General features: G+C 44.9%; 1 protein-coding gene across 2 annotated transcripts in view; it reads left to right on the forward strand.

The window, feature by feature from the left end:
• The window catches only part of RAPGEF5 (Rap guanine nucleotide exchange factor 5), a 372,046-nt gene extending 356,832 nt beyond the window's left edge, over positions 1–15,214 (forward strand). For both annotated transcript variants that reach the window (XM_073677776.1, XM_073677777.1), the window contains 2 exons: positions 1,784–1,838; positions 8,592–15,214. In XM_073677776.1, the coding sequence (XP_073533877.1) occupies positions 1,784–1,838; positions 8,592–8,710 (174 nt within the window). In that variant the 3' untranslated portion in view covers positions 8,711–15,214. The remainder of the gene's footprint in view (positions 1–1,783; positions 1,839–8,591) is intronic.
• Positions 15,215–23,566: the final 8,352 nt, after the last annotated feature.

The raw sequence follows: 23,566 nt of genomic DNA on the forward strand, positions 1-23,566 counted from the left end.
GTTGACCCCATTTAAGGGCTTATGTTACAAACCTATATGGCATATAAACCACCTCTCCACCTGGAATGGGGAATAGTTACCCCTGTTGTTAGTCAGTGGGGAGTCCCATCATTTGAGCTGATTACATGGTATATCCTATTGAAATATCAAAAATTTTATAGTGGGGAAAAAACCCTACAATTTGACAAGGTCTGAAGTAAACATGAGAGTCTCGCAATCCTCAGTATCATCTTTCTTTTTACTACATATTCCCCTAGATCATACGTGTCAAACTCTGGCCCGTGGGCCAAATCTAGCCCGCAGGGTGATTACATTTATACTGTATGGAGGACTGTGTGGGGCCCATTATACTGTATGGAGGACTATGTGGGGCCCATTATTCTGTATGGAGGACTGTGTGGGGCCCATTATTCTGTATGGAGGACTGTGTGGGGCCCATTATTCTGTATGGAGGACTGTGTGGGGCCCATTATACTGTATGGAGGACTATGTGGGGCCCATTATTCTGTATGGAGGACTATGTGGGTCCCATTATGCTGTATGGAGGACTATGTGGGGCCCATTATGCTGTATGGAGTACTATGCGGGGCCCATTATAATGTATGGAGGACTATATGGGGTCCATTATTCTGTATGGAGGATTATGTGGGGCACATTATTCTGTATGGAGGACTATGTGGGGCCCATTATGCTGTATGGTGGACTATGTGGGGCCCATTATAATGTATGGAGGACTATATGGGGTCCATTATTCTGCATGGAGGACTATGTGGGGCCCATTATTCTGTATGGAGGACTATGTGGGGCCCATTATTCTGTATGGAGGACTATGTGGGGCCCATTAATCTGTATGGAGGACTATGTGGGGCCCCATTATACTGTATAGAGGACTATATGGGGTCCATTATTCTGTATGGAGGACTATGTGGGGTCTATTATACTGTATACTGATTGGCCCGCGACTTTGTCCAAGTTTTTCATTTTGGCCCTCTGAGTGTTTTGCGTTTGACAACCCTGCCCTAGTGAAGGTCATTTTTAATATCTGATGAAGGACAAAATCATGTTTGTCCAACATGACAGGACCGAATTTGGACAATGGCAATAGGCTAAAGGGATAGCAAATGGAGCATTAGACTTCAGACGTTGCTGCGTGTTGGCAGCGAATTTATCTGTTTCCAGCACATGGCGATTTAACCAGTGTAATCCCCATAGTTTTCCAAGTAACAGCCTATGCGGTGTGTTATGTATACGATGCACATAGAGCACGGCGCGTGTTACTCCAAGAATTGTTCCACGTCTACATCTGTGTGGTCCAGATAAAGTCACCAGGCTGTGCAAGAGCGAGGACAAGTAAAATCCTTATTAAAGGAGCACTGCTGTGTACTAACATGTCATTCTGCTTCTAGTGAGTGACACTAAGTCTGATCATTGATTTCTTAGATCTATAAACTATAGAGCTGCCCTGCCACATTGGGAATGGTAGAAAGGATCTGCTAATCCAAATATCTAAATCATGCTTGACTTCTGAGTTCTACAAAGAAAACTTAATTTGTTGAAAGATTGTAATAATTATGGTAATTTCTAAGCCAAGTATTTTTTTCTTAAGTGACAGTGCTGTGCTAATCCCTCAAAAAACAGAAAATCACATTTACTTGAAGAACTTTGGAATAGACTGCAGGCGAGGGATTTATATGAACTGTAAATCTGCATATTAATGGCCTGACCGATTTTGGTATATTGAACTGACAGTCCTTTCTTTCTCCTTTTTTTTTTTTTTTTACAGCATATGATAGCCGACACTGTGAGATCTCTGAGATATTGTCGGAATAACCAGTTTGGTAAGTGAGGCTCGATACAATATCAAAGCAAGCTGTATTAAGTAATGACTTGGACTAGGATTAGATCACATTTGTGATGAACATTTTGCATGTACTCCAGGAAAGGCTCTGTTCACACCTGCTGTTATATTTACATATTTCTGGTCCGTCGTAGGGACAATAAAATGAAAATAACAGAAGTGCCCGATCCTGATGGTATTGACTTTAGTGGGGCCTTATGGCTTTCATTTTACTGTAAAAAAAATAAAAAAATAGCACAACATGTTATCTAATTTGTTTTTATATTTTTGACATAATCTGTAACAAACCCTCCAAAACGAAACCCAGCCTATATATGTCCATAGGGTTACAATAGCCAGATGAAAGCCATCTGGGTTACTGTATATAAATAGCTTCCTAAAATTCTTGTACATGTTCACTTGTATTATGCTTTTGAGTGACAGGCTTGTCCATTGTAATGAAAAGAAAACAGAAACTTCTAATTCTAGTTTAGTTTTTGAAACCATACTCCAATATGGATCATTATTTATGAGGGGCTTCACATTTGTAGATATTTAGATTAACTGCTTATCATGAATTTGGCCATTCAGCCCTGCCAAATCAGATCTCTTGCTGTGCACTGATAATCAGCCTGAAACATGAGTCTGTAAATTGAGTTTCTGGTTTGGCTTCTTATCCTAAGTCATGTGGCAAGATACTTTTAAAGGGAATCTGTCAACAAGATTTCATCCCTCTCCCAACTATTTATATATGTATGTATCGTATTTTTTGGACTATAAGACAACTTGTTTCCTCCAAAATTTTGGAGGAAAGTGGGGGATGCGTCTTATAGTCTGATATACATAAATGCTGTGGGTGGTGGGGGATGTGGGGGAAGCGACAGTGGCGGAGTAGCGGTGCACAGGAGGCAGCAGCCGCCTGCTGCAGCCTACACTGTGCCTGCTACTAAAGAAAATGAATATTCACTTCTCCCCACGACCATGGACGTGGAGAGCAGTGAATATTAATTTTCCTTAATAACCGGCACACTGTGCCCCCAGCGTGGCTCCTGGTATGTATGGCACCCTTCATCCCTGTATGTATGGCACCCTTCATCCCTCTATGTATGGCCCCCCTCATCCCGGTATGTATGGCACCCTTCATCCCTGTATGTATGGCCTCCCGCATCCCGGTATGTATGGCCCCCTCATCCAGGTATGCTTGGCACCCCCTGATCCCCGTCACGCTGCACAGAAAAAAAATAAACTTTCATACTCCCCTCCTCTCTCCTCCAGCGCTGCGTCTCTCTCTGTGCCAGAATAGTCACTGCTCCCCACGCCGGGACCTGCTGCGCTCTGCTGTCAGAGTGCCCGCTATTAAAGGCCATGAATATTCACCACTCCCATGGGTGTGGTGTCCCGGCGTGGGGAGCAGTGACTATTCCGGCATAGAGCGAGACGCAGTGCTGGAGGAGAGAGGAGGTGAGTATGAAAGTTTATTTTTTTTCTGTGCAGCATGACTGGGATCAGAGGGTGCCAAGCATACCAGGATGAGGAGGCCACACATACAGAGATGAAGGGGGCCATGCATACAAGGATGAGGGGGACCATCCATACAGGGATGAGGCATGAGGGGGGGGGGCATCCATACAGGGATGAGGCATGAGGGGGGGGGCATCCATACAGGGATGAGGCCTGAAGAGGGGGGGCATCCATTCAGGGATGAGGCATGAGGGGGGGGCATCCATACAGGGATAAGGCATGAGGGGGGGCCATCCATACAGGGATGAGGCATGAGGGGGGGCCATCCATACAGGGATGAGGCATGATGGGGGGCCATACATACAGGGATGAGGCATGAGGGGGTCCATACATACAGGGATGAAGGGGGCCATGCATACAGGGATGAAGGATGAGGGGGGCTATACATACAGTGATGAAGGGGGCCATACATACCAGGAAGAGGAATGAAGGTACCATACATACCAGGAAGAGGAATGAAAGTACCGTACATACCAGGAAGAGGGATGAAGGTGCAATACATACCAGGATGGTGGATTGGGGTGCCATGCATATCAGGATGGGGATGAGGGCCACGCATAACAGGAAGGAGGAGGCCATATATACCAGGATATTAACAGAATTGGAGGACATTACCCCTATAACAGTGTCAGCAGCAGACCCCCTCAGGGCATCATGACCACATTTTTGCCTTACATTTTTTTTTCTATTTTCCTTCTTTAAAACCTAGGTGCGTCTTATGGTCCGGTGCGTCTTATAGTCCGAAAAATACGGTAGTTGTTTTAAAGACAAGTACGGCAATACATTTATATAGCGAGTCTGTTCCTGTGTTACTGACGAATCAGATAAGGAAATGGGGCTAAAGCACTAGATGTAGGTCCTGCTTTATTCCCTGCCCAGAACCACCTCCTTCTGCTTGACTAACAGCCTCTGTGCTGTGTGACTTAAGCCAAAGGTGCTGTCAGTCAAGGAGGAGGATGCGGCCTTGGGTGGAAAATAAAGCTGGAGAGACAGAGACTTCAGGTCTTCAGCCTCATGTGCAAATTAATTCAAATGCTGATTTCTGTAACGGAGAAACAGATGGCCATGTGAAGCTATTGCTAGATTTGTCTTTGAAAGAGATACATATACATAGAAATATAAATAGTTAGGGTGGTGAAATCCTGCTGACAGATTCCCTTTACTTAACCATTCACGACCTTTGTCGTGTATTTACATCATAGGTCGTGTCCCTGACTTTGATGTGAATTCGCACGCTGAGCCCACATCTTTCCCTGCACTTAATGGTTGTTAAATCCTTCTGTCAATCACTGACAGCGGGATTTAACACTCACCGGCCGGAAGCACGTTGTTGATCCTGCCCATTAGCGCTCCTACCCCCCGATTGCAGGGTTTCGATGGGTTGTCATGACAGCCGGGGGTCTGCTGATGATGACATCCGTACCTGTCGTTGTGAATCTCCTGTACACGCCAACATGTGGCCGGTGTTCCTAAGAGATCGTCATTTCTGCTATACGTAGCAGTGCTATAGCACAAGACGATCGCAGCTAGGGGACTATTGAAGTCAGTAATAAGTGTGGAAAAGAAAAATATTTTAAATATATGAAAAAAAACACATCTTCGAATCATCCCCCTTTTACACCATTGAAAGTGAAACAATTAAAAAATGTGTATTTTTTTATTTTTTATCGCTGCGTTCAGAAAGGCCCAATCCATCAAAATAGAAAAACAATCCAATCGGTAAACTGCGTAAAACAATAATAAAATCAAAACTCCAGGATTACGGGGTTTTTTGACCGCCGCAACATTGCAATAAAAGGCGATCAAAACATTGTATCTACCCTAAAAGGGTATCAATAAAAATGTCTGCTCAAGTTGCAAAAAAATAAGCCCTTGCCCAGCCCCAGATCTTGAGAAACTAAAACACTACTGATTCTCAGAAAATGGTGACATAAGCAGTATTTATTTTTCTTACAAATTTCTGAATTTTATAATACAAAAATATATATAAATGTTTGTTTGGTATCTGCTCACTCGTGTTAGTAAATTTAAAAAAAAACAACTGCGGTACTGTACTTTTTTGCAATTTCACTGCACTTGGAATTTTTTCCCATTTTCCAGTACACTATATGGTAAAATCAATGGTGTCATTCAAAAGTACAACTCGTCCTGCATAAAAAAAAAGCCCTCATACGGCTATATTGACTCAGAGATAAAAAAAAGTTATGGCTATCGGAAGTAAGGGAGGAAAAAAAGTAAGCACAAACACTGGAAAATCGCAAGGCCATGATGGGGTTAAAGAGTCCAGATAGACTTTTAGGATTGCTACTTCGAATAGGTAGCCCCAGAGTTCCTGTCCTCTTCTCTGGAGAGGCTATTTGCATACTTAAATTTCCACAGGACTGTTGCCAGTGAGCTCACAATCTATGTTCCCTATTAGTACACATGTGGTCAAAATTGTTGGTACAGGAATCGTTTGATTGCAGTGATTGCCTCAAAAGGTTGTTCAACAAAATATTAAGTTAAGAAGAGTACCATCATTTCTGTCCAGGCCTATTTCATGAGTTTAATTTTTTAAAAATTCTGTGGAAGCAGGGTTGAAAAGCAATGTCTGACTTTCATTTGTTCATTTTCATAGATTTTTAATTTATTATTACTTTTGTCAGATTCAAGTTATTTCTGTGACCATTGTGGGTTTTTCTTTCATTAAACGAGGGGTACCAACAATTTTGACCATGTGCGTATGTGTTTGTGTGTGGAAGGAAACCCAGACAGATATGGGGAGACCATATAAACTCCTTGCAGATGTTCTTCTTAGTGAGATTTGAACCCAGAGTCCCAGAAAAGCATCAGCGCTAGCCTTTGAACCAATACAGTGCAAGGGTATGCCACCAATGATCATGATGAATCCACTCTATTAGGAGACAACCTCTTTATATAAATAAGAAATGCTAGATATAGCCGTGATTAATCCAGTAATAATGCTTAATAGAAGGAATTTGGTGGCATAATGTGCTGAGCCAACCTCTAGACCAGTGTTTCCCAAACCCCATCCTCACACCCCCACAGGTCATGTTTTCAGGATCTCCTTAGTATTACACAGGTGATTGAAGTATCATCAAGGCATCAGGAATTCTCTCACCTGTGTAATACTAAGGAGATCCTGAAAACATGACCTGTGGGGGTCTGTGAGGATGGGGTTTGCGAAACACTGCTCTAGACCTACTCCGCTTGGTGAAATCCTCTCTATCATTAGAAATTTTATCATTAGGTTTAATCTTACAAAGTACAGAAAATAGCGCAAAATAATACTTAAATTGGAGTTTCATCCTCTAAAGTAGGACTTCACAGATCTCTGGCTTCAGGGACATTGTACGTAGAGAGTTGCATAGTAAAGGACAGTGAGTGAAAATAGCAGCCCTGGAGGCGTAATATCACCAATGTGAATTTTATGAAGACATTAGACTAATTTGCCAGCTCCTCCTAAGACCTTGTTGACTATTCCAGTACCCGAGGGATGTTCACAATCTTTAACCACTGTGGTATCTGGGAAAACGTGTTATAAACACTTATCCGGACCGGCAGCCCTAAAAAGGAGGCAAATGACCTCCAGGCCTGATGCATATTATGTGTTTGATTATGTGCAGAAATCAGCGAGATGGAAACAGTGTGGGCTGAATGTGCAGCGCTCCTATCATTTACGTGCCAGCAGACGAGTAGCATTTTATTCTCCAGTAAAGCCCAAACAGCCAGTAATCGCCCCTTAGCAATCCTCTTGCAAATATTTTATTTAGTTGATCCTCTTTTAAAAACAAAAAGTAATTAAAGAGCTGAATGCATTTTAGCAGGATGCCAGTCATGCTGTAAATTGCTAAATTCCTAAAACCACCTTCCCCTGAAGACAAAGACTGTGGGGGTATCCGAGCCGTTTCAAGCCAGCAGAAAATCGCATTTCCTTTCCGCAGCTAAATATCATAATAGACGAGAAACCTTCATAGTATTGTATTAAGAGAACCAGAAAAATGAAGATGTTGACGTAAAATGAAGGGGATTTCTAATTTCCCAGTCTTCTGACGTCTATTAGACTATAATAAACAGGCTTCCTGAAAGGGGAATAGTGCTCAGTAAATGACTATAGACCCCTTAGGCTTTAATTGGAGATTTCCTCTCCATGTTTGTGTTGTGATGATCTCCTATTAATTCAGTGATGTTATGATCACATTTTACATGGTCATTATACCAACGCGGGCTCTTATCGTAATTGCATGTATTTAAAGTGCTCCCTGCCCTGAACATTTGGGTTTGGGGTTTGCATTTTTAGGCTAGGTATACACATTACGTTTTTTCATGCGTTTTTTTTTTCTACAAATTTTAAACTGCGTTTTATACTACCAGCAAAAGCTATGAGATTTCATAAATCTCATGCACACACATTGGTTTTTTTCTTGACTGAATTGGAAAACTGCTTTTATTTGAACTGCAGCATGTCACTTCTTTCAGTGTTTTTTCACCCATAGAAAGCAATGAGTAAGTGCTAAAACATAGCAAAAAACGCAGGTATCAGGTTTTGTTGAGTTTTTAGTAAAAAAAAAAAAGTACAGAAGTATGTGAAACACTTTTATTTTTGTGATTTTCCCAACGTTAAACCATAATGTCTTGGCCTCCTTACCTGAAATGGCAGTTAGGATTAGTACAGTTTAATTAAATTAGTGATATGTGTAAACTAAACATTGGCCGACCAAGGTGTGAGATTGAACAATACCTGAGCAACTCAAGTGCTGATCAAAGTGTGAAAGTAAACAGTGTCCTACATACTCAATGCTCTGACAATGTCTTAGGTAAACTACACCCAACCAGTTCAACTCCCCCCACTGTTACATTTGTAATAGTGTATTTCTTCATGACCTCATGAACTTTTTTATTCACAATAGTCACTATTTTTTTCACACACAAAAATCTTTTTTCCACTAAATAATTTGATCAAATTGCCCTTTTTTCGCAAAATGGTTTTACGGTTTCACATATGTCTTGCATTGGTGACCTAACACCTTGCATTATTCATGCTTCTGTGATGGAAGCAAAGCTGAACTTTGGGATCCTATAGCCGATTCTTTATTGCCAATAGAGCAGGTTTTGCCTGCAGCAAAAACGCAATGTGTGAGCATAGCTTTACTTGGATTGTCACTGTAAAAAAAAATATTATTTGTTATGTTTTCCTTACTTTTATTATAATTTTGTATTTTTTTTCCTACAGCCAACGACCTTTCCCATAAAGAGCACCAGGAGGCAAAGTTTTATACAAATCACTTGCTTGTGATTGACAACCAGCAGACTCTCTTCGAGCTATCGCACAGGATAGAGCCGCGGGTGTAGACACATGCAAAGCAGCCTGGACTGAATGACCGCTGATGCCAAGCATGTAGCTTTACAAGGAAAATATATTTACTGAGTTTTATCAGTAGTGGACAGAAGCCCATAAGAGCATGGAGGTGATGGAGCAGCCCTCGTATCTTTCTAACAAAAAAAAGAGAACACTTCTAGAAAGTTTTCTTTGTTTCCACATCAACTAAGAACATACAACATGAAAGTTTCTTTTAAGACATTGTACCCTTGTATTTACTGCTGGTGATGTTTGCCCCTCGTGGGTGGTACAACTAGTACCAGGGTATCATCATCCACACACACAGCTTCTCCTGCTTATTTTTCAGCTATATCTATGTCCCACAGTACTTACACAAAATGCAGTGTCTTTCGTAACTGCTAATCATTGGCACTAGCCCAAAAAATCTGCAGTTTTAATGTGTTTGCTAAAGAATACAGTGTAACATGGCAGAGAAGGGGAGATGACATGGCAGGCAGCGTGATTACATTAGCCGGCAACAGCTCATCAAGCTGCATTTATTAATATACTTAATAGCTGCAGGGGCAGAGGAGAAATGGAGGGCAGCGATGCCATCAGAACAACATTCAGTAAACTGTTTTTCATGGCTGGTCACTAATAGGATCGTGGATGAAAGTAACAGGACCTGGATTAACCCCCTTAATTCTGCATTTTATGAACTGTTCTGTAAGGTATTTAGCGTCCCATTTTCGCTTTTCTTCTTGCCAGCTTGATAATGCTGGATAGTGCAAGGTCCTGTCAAGATTTCAGTCTTTCACCAAAATGTGGAAAAAACATTTCTAGTTTGGTCATCAGGAACAAAAATCCCTCTGGTCGGTGCAAGACTCTGTATAAGGCGAGGTTTGCCGAATTGTCACATTTCACATCCAATTGTAAAAGTGACCTGATGCTAACTTTCCCCTCCAAAAAAGGGACCAGATTAATATGTCAGTCATCATTAAGTGCCGGGATTACAGAAGTGATCAGTGGGGGGACGGGATATGTGGCTGCTCCTGGGGATGACTTGATATTTAAAATAAAAATAGCGGAAATAGCCTATTTCATGATTTACTGAGCATGAAATAAAACAAGCTGTAATGAGTTTCTAAATATTAATAGAGAGAGAACGGCATTTTCCTACTAAGTTATTCTGCCTGCAGCTATTTCTGAAGCTCTATTTTTCTGTGGCTGAGCTGTATTATTTGTACATAGGATAATGCAGAACAATGCTCTTATCATTTGCTTATATTACATATATGAGTGACTATGGCATATCCAGCCCCAGTGTAATCCGTCTGTGCTAGAATAGACTGCAGTCATTGTGTCATAATGGACTCCTCACCGATAAGGATCCGACCGGAATATCACAATAACTCAACGTAAGGGATCGTATGCGTCCGCCTCATGATACATGGACAGATCCTAACAATTCACTTGTCACAAGGACACACTCATCACCACTTCTGTTCCTCTTTACTAAATAAGAAATCTTAATTTTTACTGCCAAGTCAATGACTAAAACAAGAAGTAGCTCTAGTCATCCTTGTGTTATATGGTTGGCCTTTTATTTGAATTATTGGCATTTTATACTATATTGCCAAAGCTGCAGGGGATGTTTATAGGCAAGGATAGTTGATCACCAGGGGTTTCTAAAGCTGCACTTGGGGAGATCAGTTGATCAGTGGGCCTGCCTCAGGTGAAAAATGTCTTAAATGGCGCAATTCCATAAGATTGGTGTCTTATACTCCAGTCTTAATGAATGGAGCGCTGGAGTCAGGTGCGCCAAACTCACTAATTAAATTAAAGAATTTAGCACAACTTTTAACTGTGTCTTCAGAGGCTGGGGAACATTTTTGTCATAATTTACTCCCCTTTGTGGCATAAACTATGATGAATTGGTCAGTCGTGCTTGGTCGGTCATGCCCTGCCCCACTCAAACTCCTCCAACTTTTCTAAAAGTTAGCAGAAATGGTCGGGACTGGTGAAAAGTGTCAAAAGTCAAAACATTTTTGCTTGACTTAAAGTTGCATAAAAATTTTATGACATTTCAAGCAATTTTATGCCAGAATTGTAACGAAAGCTGCTTGATGAATCTGGCCCTTAATGTCAATGACCAAGTAGCTAGTCTGCCGGAAAGCAGCATAATTGCCTGCGTGGCACAGTGCCAGCTATTCAGCATGTGCGATTGCTCCCTTTATAAATCCCAAAAAGCTGTTCCTTAGTTATTCCGATCATGCTAAAGTCAGAAGGTGCAGCTGTAAAGGGGAACCTCCCTGCTGACACGCTCGGCCTTACACCTCATGTCTCATAAAGAATGATAAATCCCATGACATGAATGCAATGACATTTCTTTCCATGGGCGGAGAATGCAGCTGTTACATGTATATAGACTAATAACTCCACATAAAACACTTCTCAGGTTTTGTTTTTGCATGTTAGCCGGATATCTGTAAATCTGTCTGGCATTTAAAGCAGCTTTGACTGTAAAGTAGCCTGCTAACACCTAAGATAATTTTGAGAATACTTTGCATTCATGTCTGACAGATTCTGCGATTAATAATACCATAAAACACCCCCTCTCTGCCTCCAATAAATGTGTCAGGTTAGAGGCAGCCGCACAGTCACTGCCTGCTTAGTCTGTGACATTTCATGTATAGTAATAGTGCTTAGGGTGCCATCTTGTGGTGCCTAATCAGTATGACAGTTCTGACTTGGTCAATTCTATCCGTAGTCAGAGCACCTGTCCCTTTTATCTGTGATGCAAATAATCAGTATTAAATTGTTGTTTCTGAGACTTAAGTTTACTCATCCTGGTCTGTACATGAGCAGATCTTACGAGGATTTTTCTGTGCATGCACTATATTGCATATAAACTATTTCACTTATATTCGCTTTCTCAATATCTGCGATACAACTGGCTCTATACACATCCATGTGCCTGTGCCCGCACTCCTGTTACTGCACCTATATCATTTTATTACTTATGTTCTAAGAACCAGAATGCAGTTTCATTCTTCTAAGGCTAAATGTCCTCGCTGCCAGAGTACAGAGACATGAAGCTTTGTCAGGGGGCATACAGGAGCTGAAATTATCATGATCTTCTTGCTTTCTTAACCACTTATTTTTCTTTAAAACGAGAATATTTGCCAAAGTGTAATGAATATATTGTAGAAAAAAATCACAATTACCGTTCCCAGCACAAACTCCAAATTCTGAGCCGCATTGTGCAGTCCCATGAAAACAAGGGCGAGTCATTATCAGAATGGATGCTCCCCTTTATATTCATGTGCAATGGCTGAACTATAGTCATCCCATACTCTTTATTTCAAGATTTGTTCACTCCACCATAGCTGCTAAGTATGTGTGTACATATATAAGGGACTTTAGTACATGGACCCTATGAGTGAGAATATGGCCAAGTTCACACAATCTTATTTTCAGTCCAAGTACTGTCCATAAAAAAGAACCTGGCAGCACTCAGACCAATGTTCAGACTGTTCTGATGTGCATTTTTTTTTATGGACTGAATCGGTGTGTGAAAAAAAAATGTCAGCATGCACTAGATTCTTTCATATGTCAGATGAGACTCGCCCATTCAAGTCTATGGGTTCACAAAAAAAACCAACAAATTGAATCTCATGCGGATCATCCATATAGCGTCCAATTTTTATGAACATATTGCAATTCTTTAACACAGGAAACTGTATTTGGTCTTGGTAATTTTAATAACTCATGCCATACCAATTGCATACGGATGACAATTGAGATGAAAATTGCCTGTTTTTTTTTTTTTCAGATGAAAATAGGACGTTTTTTTGTTCATTCTTGTGAACTTAGCCTTAATAAAATAATAATATTAACCAGAGATCCTCACCATTGGCATCACTGCAAGGGCTCCTTCAGACAGGCGTGTTTTCAGTCTCTCTGCAGTCCATTTTCCAAACAGACTGGACACAGACTAATGCAAGTGAATGGGATAGTTCCAATGATCCATTGTTTGGATTTGAGACTTACTCCCTTTAAGTGCTATGGGTGTGTCGAAAAAACAAATGTCATACGGACACCTTCCTTGTGGGTGTGTTTTTAACGGATCAATTCAATTTAGTAACATAGGACACTGTATTTGGCCTTGTACAATTTTTTAATTGTTGATGTATAAACCAGATACCACATAGATGTCAAAGACTGACAAAGAGATGACAATGAGCGAAGAAATATCCTTTTTTATGGATGGAAATGACCGATTTTACATAAGTTCATCTGAAGTCAGCCCTGGACTGACATGCAAAATATATAATGTACCTGGGTATTGGCTTACCCTTTTATCTCTACACTGTGTGCAGACTTATTAGGCAAATGAGTATTTTGATCACATGATATTTTTTATACATGTTGTCCTACTCCAAGCTGCATAGGCTTGAGAGCCAACTACCAATTAAGTAAATCTGGTGATGTGCATCTCTGTAATGAGGAGGGGTGTTGTCTAATGACATCAACACCCTATATAAGGTGTGCTTAATTATTAGGCAACTTCATTTCCTTTGGCTAAATGGGTCAGAAGAGAGATTTGACGGGCTCTGAAAAGTCCAAAATTGTGAGATGTCTTGCAGAGGGATGCAGCAGTCTTGAAATTTCCAAACTTTTGAAGCGTGATCACCGAACAATCAAGCGTTTCATAGCAAATAGCCAACAGGGTCGCAAGAAGCGTGTTGGCCAAAAAAAGGCGCAAAATAACTGCCCATGAATTGAGGAAAATCAAGTGTGAAGCTGCCAAGATGCCATTCACCACCAGTTTTGCCATATTTCAGAGCTGCAACATTACTGGACTATCAAAAAGCGCAAGGTGTGCGATACTCAGGGACATGGCCAAGGTAAGGAAGGCTGAAAAACCACCACCTTTGAACAAGAAACATAAGATAAAACATCAAGAATGGGCCAAGAAATATCTTAAGACTGATTTTTCAAAGGTTTTATGGACTGATGAAATGAAAGTGACTCTTGATGGGCCAGATGGATGGGCCAGAGGCTGGACCAATAAAGGGCAGAGAGCTCCACTCCGACTCAGACGCCAGCAAGGTGGGGGTGGGGTACTGGTATGGGCTGGTATCATCAAAGATGAACTTGTGGGACCTTTTTGGGTTGAGGATGGAGTGAAGCTCAACTCCCAGACCTACTGCCAGTTTCTGGAAGACAACTTCTTCAAGCAGTGGTAGAGGAAGAAGTCGGTATCGTTCTAGAAAAACATGATTTTCATGCAGGACAATGCTCCATCACATGCATCCAACTACTCCACACCGTGGCTGGCCAGTGAAGGTCTAAAAGAAGAAAAAATAATGACATGGCCCCCTTGTTCACCTGATCTGAACCCCATAGACTAGAGAACCTGTGGTCCATCATAAAATGTGAGATCTACAGGGAGGGAAAACAGTACACCTCTCGGAACAGTGTCTAGGAGGCTGTGGTGGCTGCTGCACGCAATGTTGATCGAAAACAGATCAAGCAACTGACAGAATCTATGAATGGAAGGCTGTTGAGTGTCATCATAAAGAAAGGTGGCTATATTCATCACTCATTTTTTTGTTTTTTGTTTTTGCATGTCAGAAATGTTTATTTCTTAATTTTGTGCACTGATATTGGTTTACCTGGTGAAAATAAACAAGTGAGATGGGATTATATTTGGTTTTTATTAAGTTGCCTAATAATTCTGCACAGTAATAGTTACCTGCCCAAACAGATATCCTCCTAAGAGAGCCAAATCTAAAAAAAACACTCCAACTTCCAAAAATATTAAGCTTGGATATTTATGAGTCTTTTGGGTTGATTGAGAACATAGTTGTTGATCAATAATAAAAATAATCCTCTAAAATACAACTTGCCTAATAATTCTGCACACAGTGTATATGAGCCCATAAAATTCACCACAAGAATATTGCTATGAGGTTTTTTTTTTTTTTGTACAAGAATGATGGAGCAGATGATAACAGCAAAACATCAAGATGTAGAATCTCGCTGCTGAATCTCGCAATATTTGATTATGCTCCATTTATTGGCAAAACATGAAAGGCCAGAATATCCATCTACTTAGTAATATGGCCGTGAGTGCCATGACTGCTGTCTCCCCTTGTACATATTGTAGTAAATTTACCCGCACCCTCTTCCATCTGAGAAAGCAAAGGAATAAACTGGAGTTCTCTGGGACCTGCTGTTTTTCAGGCCTGACCTACTCTATAGTCCCGGGGGGGGGGGCATGAAGCAAGCAGTGTGACTGCGGATCTCCCCAGGGACCGATTACAGGTGGTTTTGTAATAAGTTGCTTTATCACCTCTGTACAGAATCTTGTTTGTGTATTTATTAGAGCTTGTAAGCAATAATTTAAATGTATAATTGCAAAGCAATATGCGGATTTAACTTGTGTACGCTGCTGTAATTTTCTCCTGCATTTCAAATGTTTGAATTTTTTATCTCCCTTTCAAGAATAAACTAGAAAATCTGTTTAATGACGTGTCATCTCTCGTGGTTCTGTGATAACGGGGGGTTGTTCCTGCAGCAGTCAGTGGATTACTGCAAGCAAGATAAATCGGAGCCTTGTAGAAATTTTTGCAATAGATCTGATGTATGTGGCCTCACCCTTAAGCCTCTTAAACACACACTTTTTTATAAATATAGCTGCAATACAATACAAATTTAATTCCATAAATATAAATGACTACAATCCAAATCACATAAAATACGCTATTAGAAAAAAGCCAATTAAAACCCTAGCACGTAGGCTAACATTGGTCCGTGTGCGGTCCATTGTACACTCAGACAGCACATGCACAGAAAATGTACCCGTGTGATTCTAGCTAAACTGAAAGGGGTTATCTGGAACTTTGGGGGGTTTTTTTGCGATGGGGCTAAGAACTTACTGGCAGGTAGTTGCTAAGTATTTGCCTGTTCTGCCCTGTGATGATCTCTCCTGGATAAAACAGCAATTCTCTGGCTTCATTTGTTCTCACGCCAGTAGAACAGCTATTTGTCTTCCGCTCCGCTCTGTCGATGGGGCGCCACTGCTGATATCATGCTGATTGATAGCCCGTAACCCCTCAGGCATCAGGGAGTCGGCTGTAAATCCGCATGACATCGGTGACCTGTCAACAGAGCAGAAGAGAAGTAGCTGCTCTGTCAACGTGACTTCACTGGAAGCAGAAAAATCGCCGGTAGGAGTGGTACGTGATTGCTCTTGGTCAGAACAGATCGTTGCTGGGCAGAGTTAGCAACTATCTGCCGGTAAGTTGTTGGCCCCAACACAAAAAAAATCCCAAAAAACCAAGGTCGCGGTTAACCTATTGAAGGTAGAGATGCATAAGGGAGGGGGAGAAGAGGGGAAAAAAGGAGGTTTGGCGGGTCATTCAGCTAATGGAATGGTTTCTGTACAGGTAACTTGCTTTTAAAACATGAAGGGCTGAATCATTTAGACTGGCATTGTGCTGGAGTGCAATTTGTCTAATTCATTAAGAAGCGCAAACCACTTAACTAATTAGGCACATCTCTTAATGAGCATGGGCCTCCACCCGAAATGTACTCCAGGTAGCAACTTGAGTACATTACTTGTGAAAATGATGCCACCAAAGTGGAGTAAGTTTTAATAAATTAGACTGTCCTAGCCTTGCCCTGTTCTGCCCATGTGTTGTCCATTTGGTGAAGCTGAGTTTTACAAAATCTTTGCCCAACTTCTAAGTTACACTAAATTTTTTGCTACTAATGAAGGTGTTTACCCCAGTTTTCTGGAGTAAACATCTTCATGAATCCGGCCCAAAGTACATATCATGTTCCTAAGCCAAGAGGCCTTCAAAGCGCATGACATCATGTGACAGCTTATTGGGGGGAGGATGGAAAGGGGATTTGGCATCTTTCATAGTCCAGGGAGGGCTTGTCTCATAGCATGAAAAATGGCACAAAATTTCTTTTTGCGAGTGAATGTAGGGCCAGGATGATGGACAGGAGCGTTAGAAGGTGTTTAAGCCTTATAATGTCAAACATTGCTGCTATCATATCTTGGGATGGGGGAAACATGTCGGTTACATGTCCATTCTGGAGTGGTAGGTAATTGCACACAGTCTGGAGGATGGGTGAACATTGGAGAGTCATCCATGTTCACCCATTTTGAGGATATTTTGCTGGTTCAGTAGAAGCATGATGCACAGAATTGAGAAGTAACTGCACATTGTGTTTTAGATGGAGCACGCAGATGCAAAATTCTTCAGGAAAAAATGCATCATGCAAGTGATGGTCTGATCAGTACCCACACGACAGCTACTGTCATTCTTCCGATACTCCACATACAACTGACTTGCCCCCTGGGCCTAGTGTGGACGTGTGTGGGATACCCGGAGCCGGGTCTCTGGGGGTTGTAGAATCCGTGGCGGTGACCCGGTCCCGTGGCTCAGGGTGGTCAGGCCGATGGCGGTATTTTGTGGGGGTTTTAGGTTAATTGTCCGACTACGCCACCCGTGGATTGCGGTCAGCGCGGACCGCCGCTGCAAGGCAGACCGCTGGGGCTGATGGTGTGTGCAGCTGAGGTAGTGTGACTCCCCACGGGAAGAGTGGAGCCCCTGGGCAGTGTAGTTGAGGGTGATAGTGCACGGGAGTCCCAGCACTAGTAGTGCTGGTGCGGCAATGAAGCAGGAACGACTCAGAGTCTTTGCAGTGCAGTTCAGGGTCTTTACTGGTGATATTAAGGCAGACCCTCCCGGGAGTACTGGCTAACATAAGGGGCCTGGTCAGTCTGCGAGCAAACAGGAGTTCCCCTGGCCAGGTGGAGTTGTAGGCCTCCCCGTCTATCTGCACTCTTTCTGGCTACCTTGCTGTAAGCGGGTAGAAGTAGCCCACGTCCCTGAGTGTACCGTGTAGTGCTCACCCGTATGGCTGGTGACTTGGGGCCTTCTGTTAGCCTCCGCTCCTGGATGGCAGTGCTGGTCCCTTCCTTGTGACTGAGCCTCCGGGCTTCTATGGCCAGAGGACCTGGAATCCCCTGCCGGCTGGTTTCTGCTGCTGGGTGGATATCAGTCCCCACAGCCTCAGACTCCGGTGTCCGGTACTTGGTTTCTTCTGCCAGGGCGAGCTCTGCTCAGCTCTAGCCCCTGATCTTCAGCTCCTGCTCCTACAGAGCTCCTGCTGTAACTCTCCCTGTGTCTGGAACTGTCTCCAGGCTCTGACTGACTCACTAATCCCGCCCCAGACCCAGTTTATAAGGGCAGATTCCTCCCCTCCCAGGTCTGGGCAGGAAGTGTTGCATGCTTAGGGCTCCTGACCAGAGAAACCTCCCACCTGCTCTCAGACGTAATATTTCTATTACTGTGGCAACCAGACCCCTGGGGGGTGCCACACAACCATAGGTAAGCTTTGTCGAGGAATACAGCAAAAAATGCAAAAAAAAAAAAAAAACCGCTATAAAAAATACTCGTTTGTAAAATTCCCTTCTGATCCGATTCTAATGTTTCCAGCCCAGCAGTACTGACACACATGACCAGTACAATCAATCTCCGGCTGCTGAGCTGATGCCGCTCATTCGAGTCTGTGCGCTTTGTAAAGCTCTTCTGATTTTCACTTTATTGCTATATTGAATACAATGTAACATTTTAGGTCATATTTCTTCTAACAAAAAATAACCATCTCTACAAACAATCTGGAGCTCTAGTGACCTACATTTCAGATTCAATACATTGTTCTTCCATCTTTGTTATAATTAATGTGGAAATAGATCGGTCTGAATTGATGAAAAGTGCCAAAGGTTCCGTAGATTGAAAGTTTTTCTACTGCACATAGTTATTGAAGAGCTAGAAGGATCTTCTGGGATCTAGAGATTATATATAAATGAGAAGCGGATTTTGATGTACCGTACTTGTGTTGTGTCAGCAGAAGCTGCTGCAATACTAAAAAGAATCTTACTGTTCTCTCCCAAAACTTCCGAGAGAAGAACAAGGCTCCCTGGAAAAGCTTGAACCAGAAATCTATTCTTCACTCACATGAATGGTGGACAGTAAAGACTTTAGGGAGTCTGTAAGGCTAGATCAGAGTAAGAGAGGACAATCCGATGATGAATATTGAAATGGTCACAAAAAAAACACAAAAAAAAGAAAGAAGTAAAAGTTACTAGAAAAGTGTTTTGGCCATAAACAATGGAACCCATGACATTAGGAAGCGTCAGTTTTCGATAGAGGAAAATGTTCACCAACCGCTATCACTGATTTTAATAGGATTATTTGGGATCATGATGACAATAATACTTCTGCAGATTGTGCCATTCTTGCCCTCAAAGGAAGTGTGAACAGATCGTTAAGGTCAATTCACATTGTATATAGGAAAAGAAAATCCCGGCACTCACGTGTTGATAATCAGTTGATTTATTCCACAACTCATACAAGACGTTTCAGCCTGTCCAAGGCTTTTTTCTCACCCTCAGACGCTCACCCTCAGACGCTCACCCTCAGACGCTCACCCTCTGACGCTCACCCTCTGACGCTCACCCTCTGACGCTCACCCTCTGACGCTCACCCTGAGACGCTCATGCTCACCCTCAGACGCTCACCCTCAGACACTCACGCTGTGACACGCTCGGACGCTCATGCTCACGCTCTGACGCTCACGCTCTCACGCTCTGACGCTCACGCTCTGACGCTCACGCTGAGACGCTCACGCTGTGACACGCTCTGACGCTCACGCTCTGACGCTCACGCTCTGACGCTCACCCTCAGACGCTCACCCTCAGACGCTCACCCTCAGACGCTCACGCTGAGACACGCTCGGACACTCACGCTCATGCTCACTGTAGCGCCGGCGTCCCTGCCCTCTACTAGGCAGGGACGCTGTTCCCCTCACCTCCCTGCTCCGTGCCCGGCGTCCTCCTCCCGCTCTGCTGGCAGCGCGCGCTCCTTCCCGGCCACTGTGCTTAGGGCGCGCGCGCGCGCTCTCCCTTCCTCTTAAAGGGGCCGCGCGCGCCGTCCTAAGGAGTCCCCGGCCAATGGCCGGAGGACTTCACCATATATAAGGCACCTCCTCCAAAATGGAGGTGCCCGAGCAATGTTGTTGCACTGTTCTACTCTGCTTCAGCCCTCAGGTCCCGTTGCCAGTTACCTGCCAGTTACCTGCCTGATTCCTGCCAGAGTCCTGCTAGTTTGCTGTCTGTTTCCTGCCTGTTATTCCTGCTACCTGCTTGCTAGCCTGAGGTCCGACGGTCTGCCTTACAACTCCTGTCAGTCTGTCTAAGGACCAGCTTGCCCGCTCACCTGGGAGCGCACATCAGCTACCTGCCTGCTTGCTAGCCTGAGGTCCGACGGTCTGCCTTTCTACTCCTGTCAGTCTGTCTATGGACCAGCTTGCCCGCTCACCTGGGAGCGCTCCTCCGCTACCTGCCTGCTTGCCTGCCCGGAGGCTCCGCCGTCACGTGCTGTGACCACCAGCTATTCCAGAGACTCTTGCCCGCTCACCTGGGAGCGCTTCTCCGCTACCTGCCTGCTTGCCTGCCCGGAGGCTCCGCCGTCACGTGCTGTGACCACCAGCTATTCCAGAGACTCTTGCCCGCTCACCTGGGAGCGCTTCTCCGCTACCTGCCTGCTTGCCTACCTGGAGGCTTCGCCGTCACGTGCTGTGACCACCTGCTATTCCAGAGACTCTCGCTTGCTCACCTGGGAGCACACATCCTCCATCTGCCTTGCTAGCCTACCTGGAGGTTCAGCCATCACAGGTCGTACCTACCCTTTACCTAGAGACTGCCCCGGTCACTTGCCGTGACCTCCAGCCCGTTCACCCAGAGACTGCCCCGGTCACTTGCCGTGACCTCCAGCCCGTTCACCCAGAGACTGCCCCGGTCACTTGCCGTGACCTCCAGCCCGTTCATCCAGAGACTGTCCCGGTCACTTGCCGTGACCTCCTGCCCGTACACCCAGAGACTGTCCCGGTCACCTGCTGTGACTGCCTGCCTGGTCGCCACCCGCTCCCTTACAAGGACCGCCCCCTTGTATAGTAGCTCAGAGGTTCCGCCTCCCAGACCCGTTACAGTTTGCTCGGGCCATGGAACCCGGTGGCACCCAAGCTCCCTCGCTCTCGGACCTGTGTCATGAACTGTCCCGTCAAAGGTCCCAACAGGAGTCCATCCTGGGTCACCTGCGGAATGTCAATTCTCGCCTGGATACTCTGACTGCTCCACCAGCAACCACCGCCAGTGCCATGACTCGCAACCCAGCAGCTCCGCTGCCCACCAATACCATGGTATCCTACCCCGGACCCCGGCTTTCTGCACCTCCTCGCTTCGGAGGCGACTCCGCCCAGGCTCGGGGCTTCATAAATCAGTGCACCCTGCACTTTGAACTATTGTCCCACCAGTTTAACTCCGACCGGGCCAAAATTGCCTTCATCATGTCCCATCTCACCGGGGAGGCCCTGGCCTGGCTAAATCCTCTATGGGAGAGAGGAGACCCCCTGGTGTCCGACTTGCCTGCCTTCCTCACGGCTTTCCGGAAAGTCTTCGACGAACCCGGACGGAAGACCTCATCCGCATCATCTCTGCTACGCCTCCGTCAGGGAAGTCTCACCGTGGGCCAATATGCCATACGGTTCCGTACCCTTGCCTCGGAGCTGGCCTGGGATAACGACGCTCTGGTATCCGTCTTCTGGGAGGGTCTGTCCGGCCGTATTAAAGATGAACTTGCCGGTCGGGACATTACTACCACTCTCGATGACCTAATAACTCTTGCCACCCGGATTGACCTACGGTTCCAGGAGCGTGCCAAAGAGGTCACCCGTGAGAGGAGGTTTCCACGTCTAGCTCCTACCTTTCAGAAACCCGTCACTCCCTCCGTCTCTCCCCAGGTACACTCTCCTGAGTCTATGCAGGTCGACCAGACCAAGATGGTCAAAACCCGTCAGGACTTACGCCGTGCCGAGGGGAGCTGCTTCTACTGTGGCAGTAAGGAGCACCGGATCCGTGCCTGCCCAGAGAGGTCGGGAAACGCCTGTGTCTAGGTTCGCTCAGAGAGGTCGACCTAGACAAGAATAAATCCTCTCCATCTCTGCTGCTGTCAGTTTCAATCGTCTGCGGGGAGAACCGTTATTTCGAACTAGCCCAACTGGACTCTGGAGCAGCCGGGAATCTTATTTCACAGTCCCTGGTAGAGAAATACCGCATCCTCACCAAACCTCTGGCTGTACCCTTGTCTGTTGCTGCCGTGGATGGGGGTCTCTTACCACGCCCCATCCAACTCATCACCGAATCCATTACTCTACAGGTGGGAATGCTGCATTCTGAGAGTATCTCCTTTCATGTTCTGCCTGGACTCTCTCACGCCCTCTTGCTAGGTCTACCTTGGCTCCAGAGACATGCACCCGTGCTTGACTGGCAGACCGGAGAAGTCCTTCGCTGGGGACAGGACTGCCATAAGACCTGTCTGGTTCCCGTCCATCCCGTCCGTCCTTCTCCTACCCCAGCTAATCTACCTGGACTTCCGATTCCTTATTGGTCTTATGCTGATGTCTTTAATAAAAAGGAAGCAGAGACACTACCCCCTCATAGACCATACGACTGCCCTATCGACCTGTTACCCGGTACTACTCCTCCCCGTGGGCGTATTTATCCATTATCCGCTGCTGAGACCCGGTCGATGTCCGAATATATTGAGGAGAATCTGGCCAGGGGATTCATCCGGAAATCTACCTCCCCGGCGGGAGCAGGCTTCTTCTTCGTAAAAAAGAAGGACGGCTCTCTCCGTCCCTGTATAGACTGTAGAGGCCTTAACCAAATCACGGTGAAGAATAAGTACCCCCTTCCGCTCATTCCGGAGTTATTTGATCGTCTGAGAGGGGCTAGAATCTTCACCAAACTGGACCTCCGTGGGGCGTACAACCTGGTTCGTATCCGTCAGGGGGATGAATGGAAGACGGCATTCAACACCCGGGACGGCCACTATGAATATCTGGTAATGCCCTTTGGTCTCTGTAACGCTCCTGCCGTCTTTCAAGAGTTGGTCAATGACATCTTCCGGGACCTTCTCTACTCCTGCGTAGTGGTGTACCTGGACGACATCTTGGTCTTCTCTCCGGATCTCCAGACTCACCGGAGGGACGTTCGTCAGGTCCTGCTCAGGCTCAGGCAGAATCACCTCTTCGCTAAATACGAGAAGTGCCTCTTTGAGCAGACCTCGCTTCCGTTTTTGGGCTACATTATTTCTCAGACCGGCCTACGAATGGATCCAGAGAAACTGTCTGCCATCGAGAAATGGCCTCGACCGGAGGGGTTGAAGGCCATTCAGCGGTTCCTGGGCTTCGCCAACTACTACCGCCTCTTCATACCACACTTCTCTTCCCGGACTGCCCCAATTTCCGCGCTCACCCGTAAGGGTACTAATCCCAAAGAGTGGCCGCCCGAAGCAGAGGAGGCCTTTCTTTCCTTAAAACAGGCCTTCTCTTCCGCCCCGGTGCTGCATCGCCCGGACGGCAACAAGCAGTTCTTCCTGGAAGTTGACGCCTCCTCCTCTGGAGCCGGAGCGGTACTTACTCAAAAATCATCTTCCGGGAGGATGGTAACTTGCGGCTTCTTCTCTAAACTCTTCTCCTCCTCAGAGCGCAATTATTCCATAGGAGACCGAGAGTTATTGGCCATCAAACTGGCATTGGAGGAGTGGCGTTACCTGCTCGAGGGGGCTCTTCACCCGGTAATAATTTACACTGACCACAAGAACTTGGCTTATCTCCAGCATGCCCAGAGACTTAACCCGCGCCAAGCCCGGTGGTCCTTGTTTTTTGCTCGCTTTGATTTTGTTCTTCATTTTCGCCCGGCTGACAAAAACGTCAAGGCGGATGCCTTGTCTCGATCC

The sequence above is a fragment of the Phyllobates terribilis genome, unplaced genomic scaffold (genome assembly GCF_046119375.1).
Source record: "Phyllobates terribilis strain yellow unplaced genomic scaffold, ASM4611937v1 Scaffold_4__5_contigs__length_816908805, whole genome shotgun sequence".
Classification (NCBI taxonomy): domain Eukaryota; kingdom Metazoa; phylum Chordata; class Amphibia; order Anura; family Dendrobatidae; genus Phyllobates; species Phyllobates terribilis.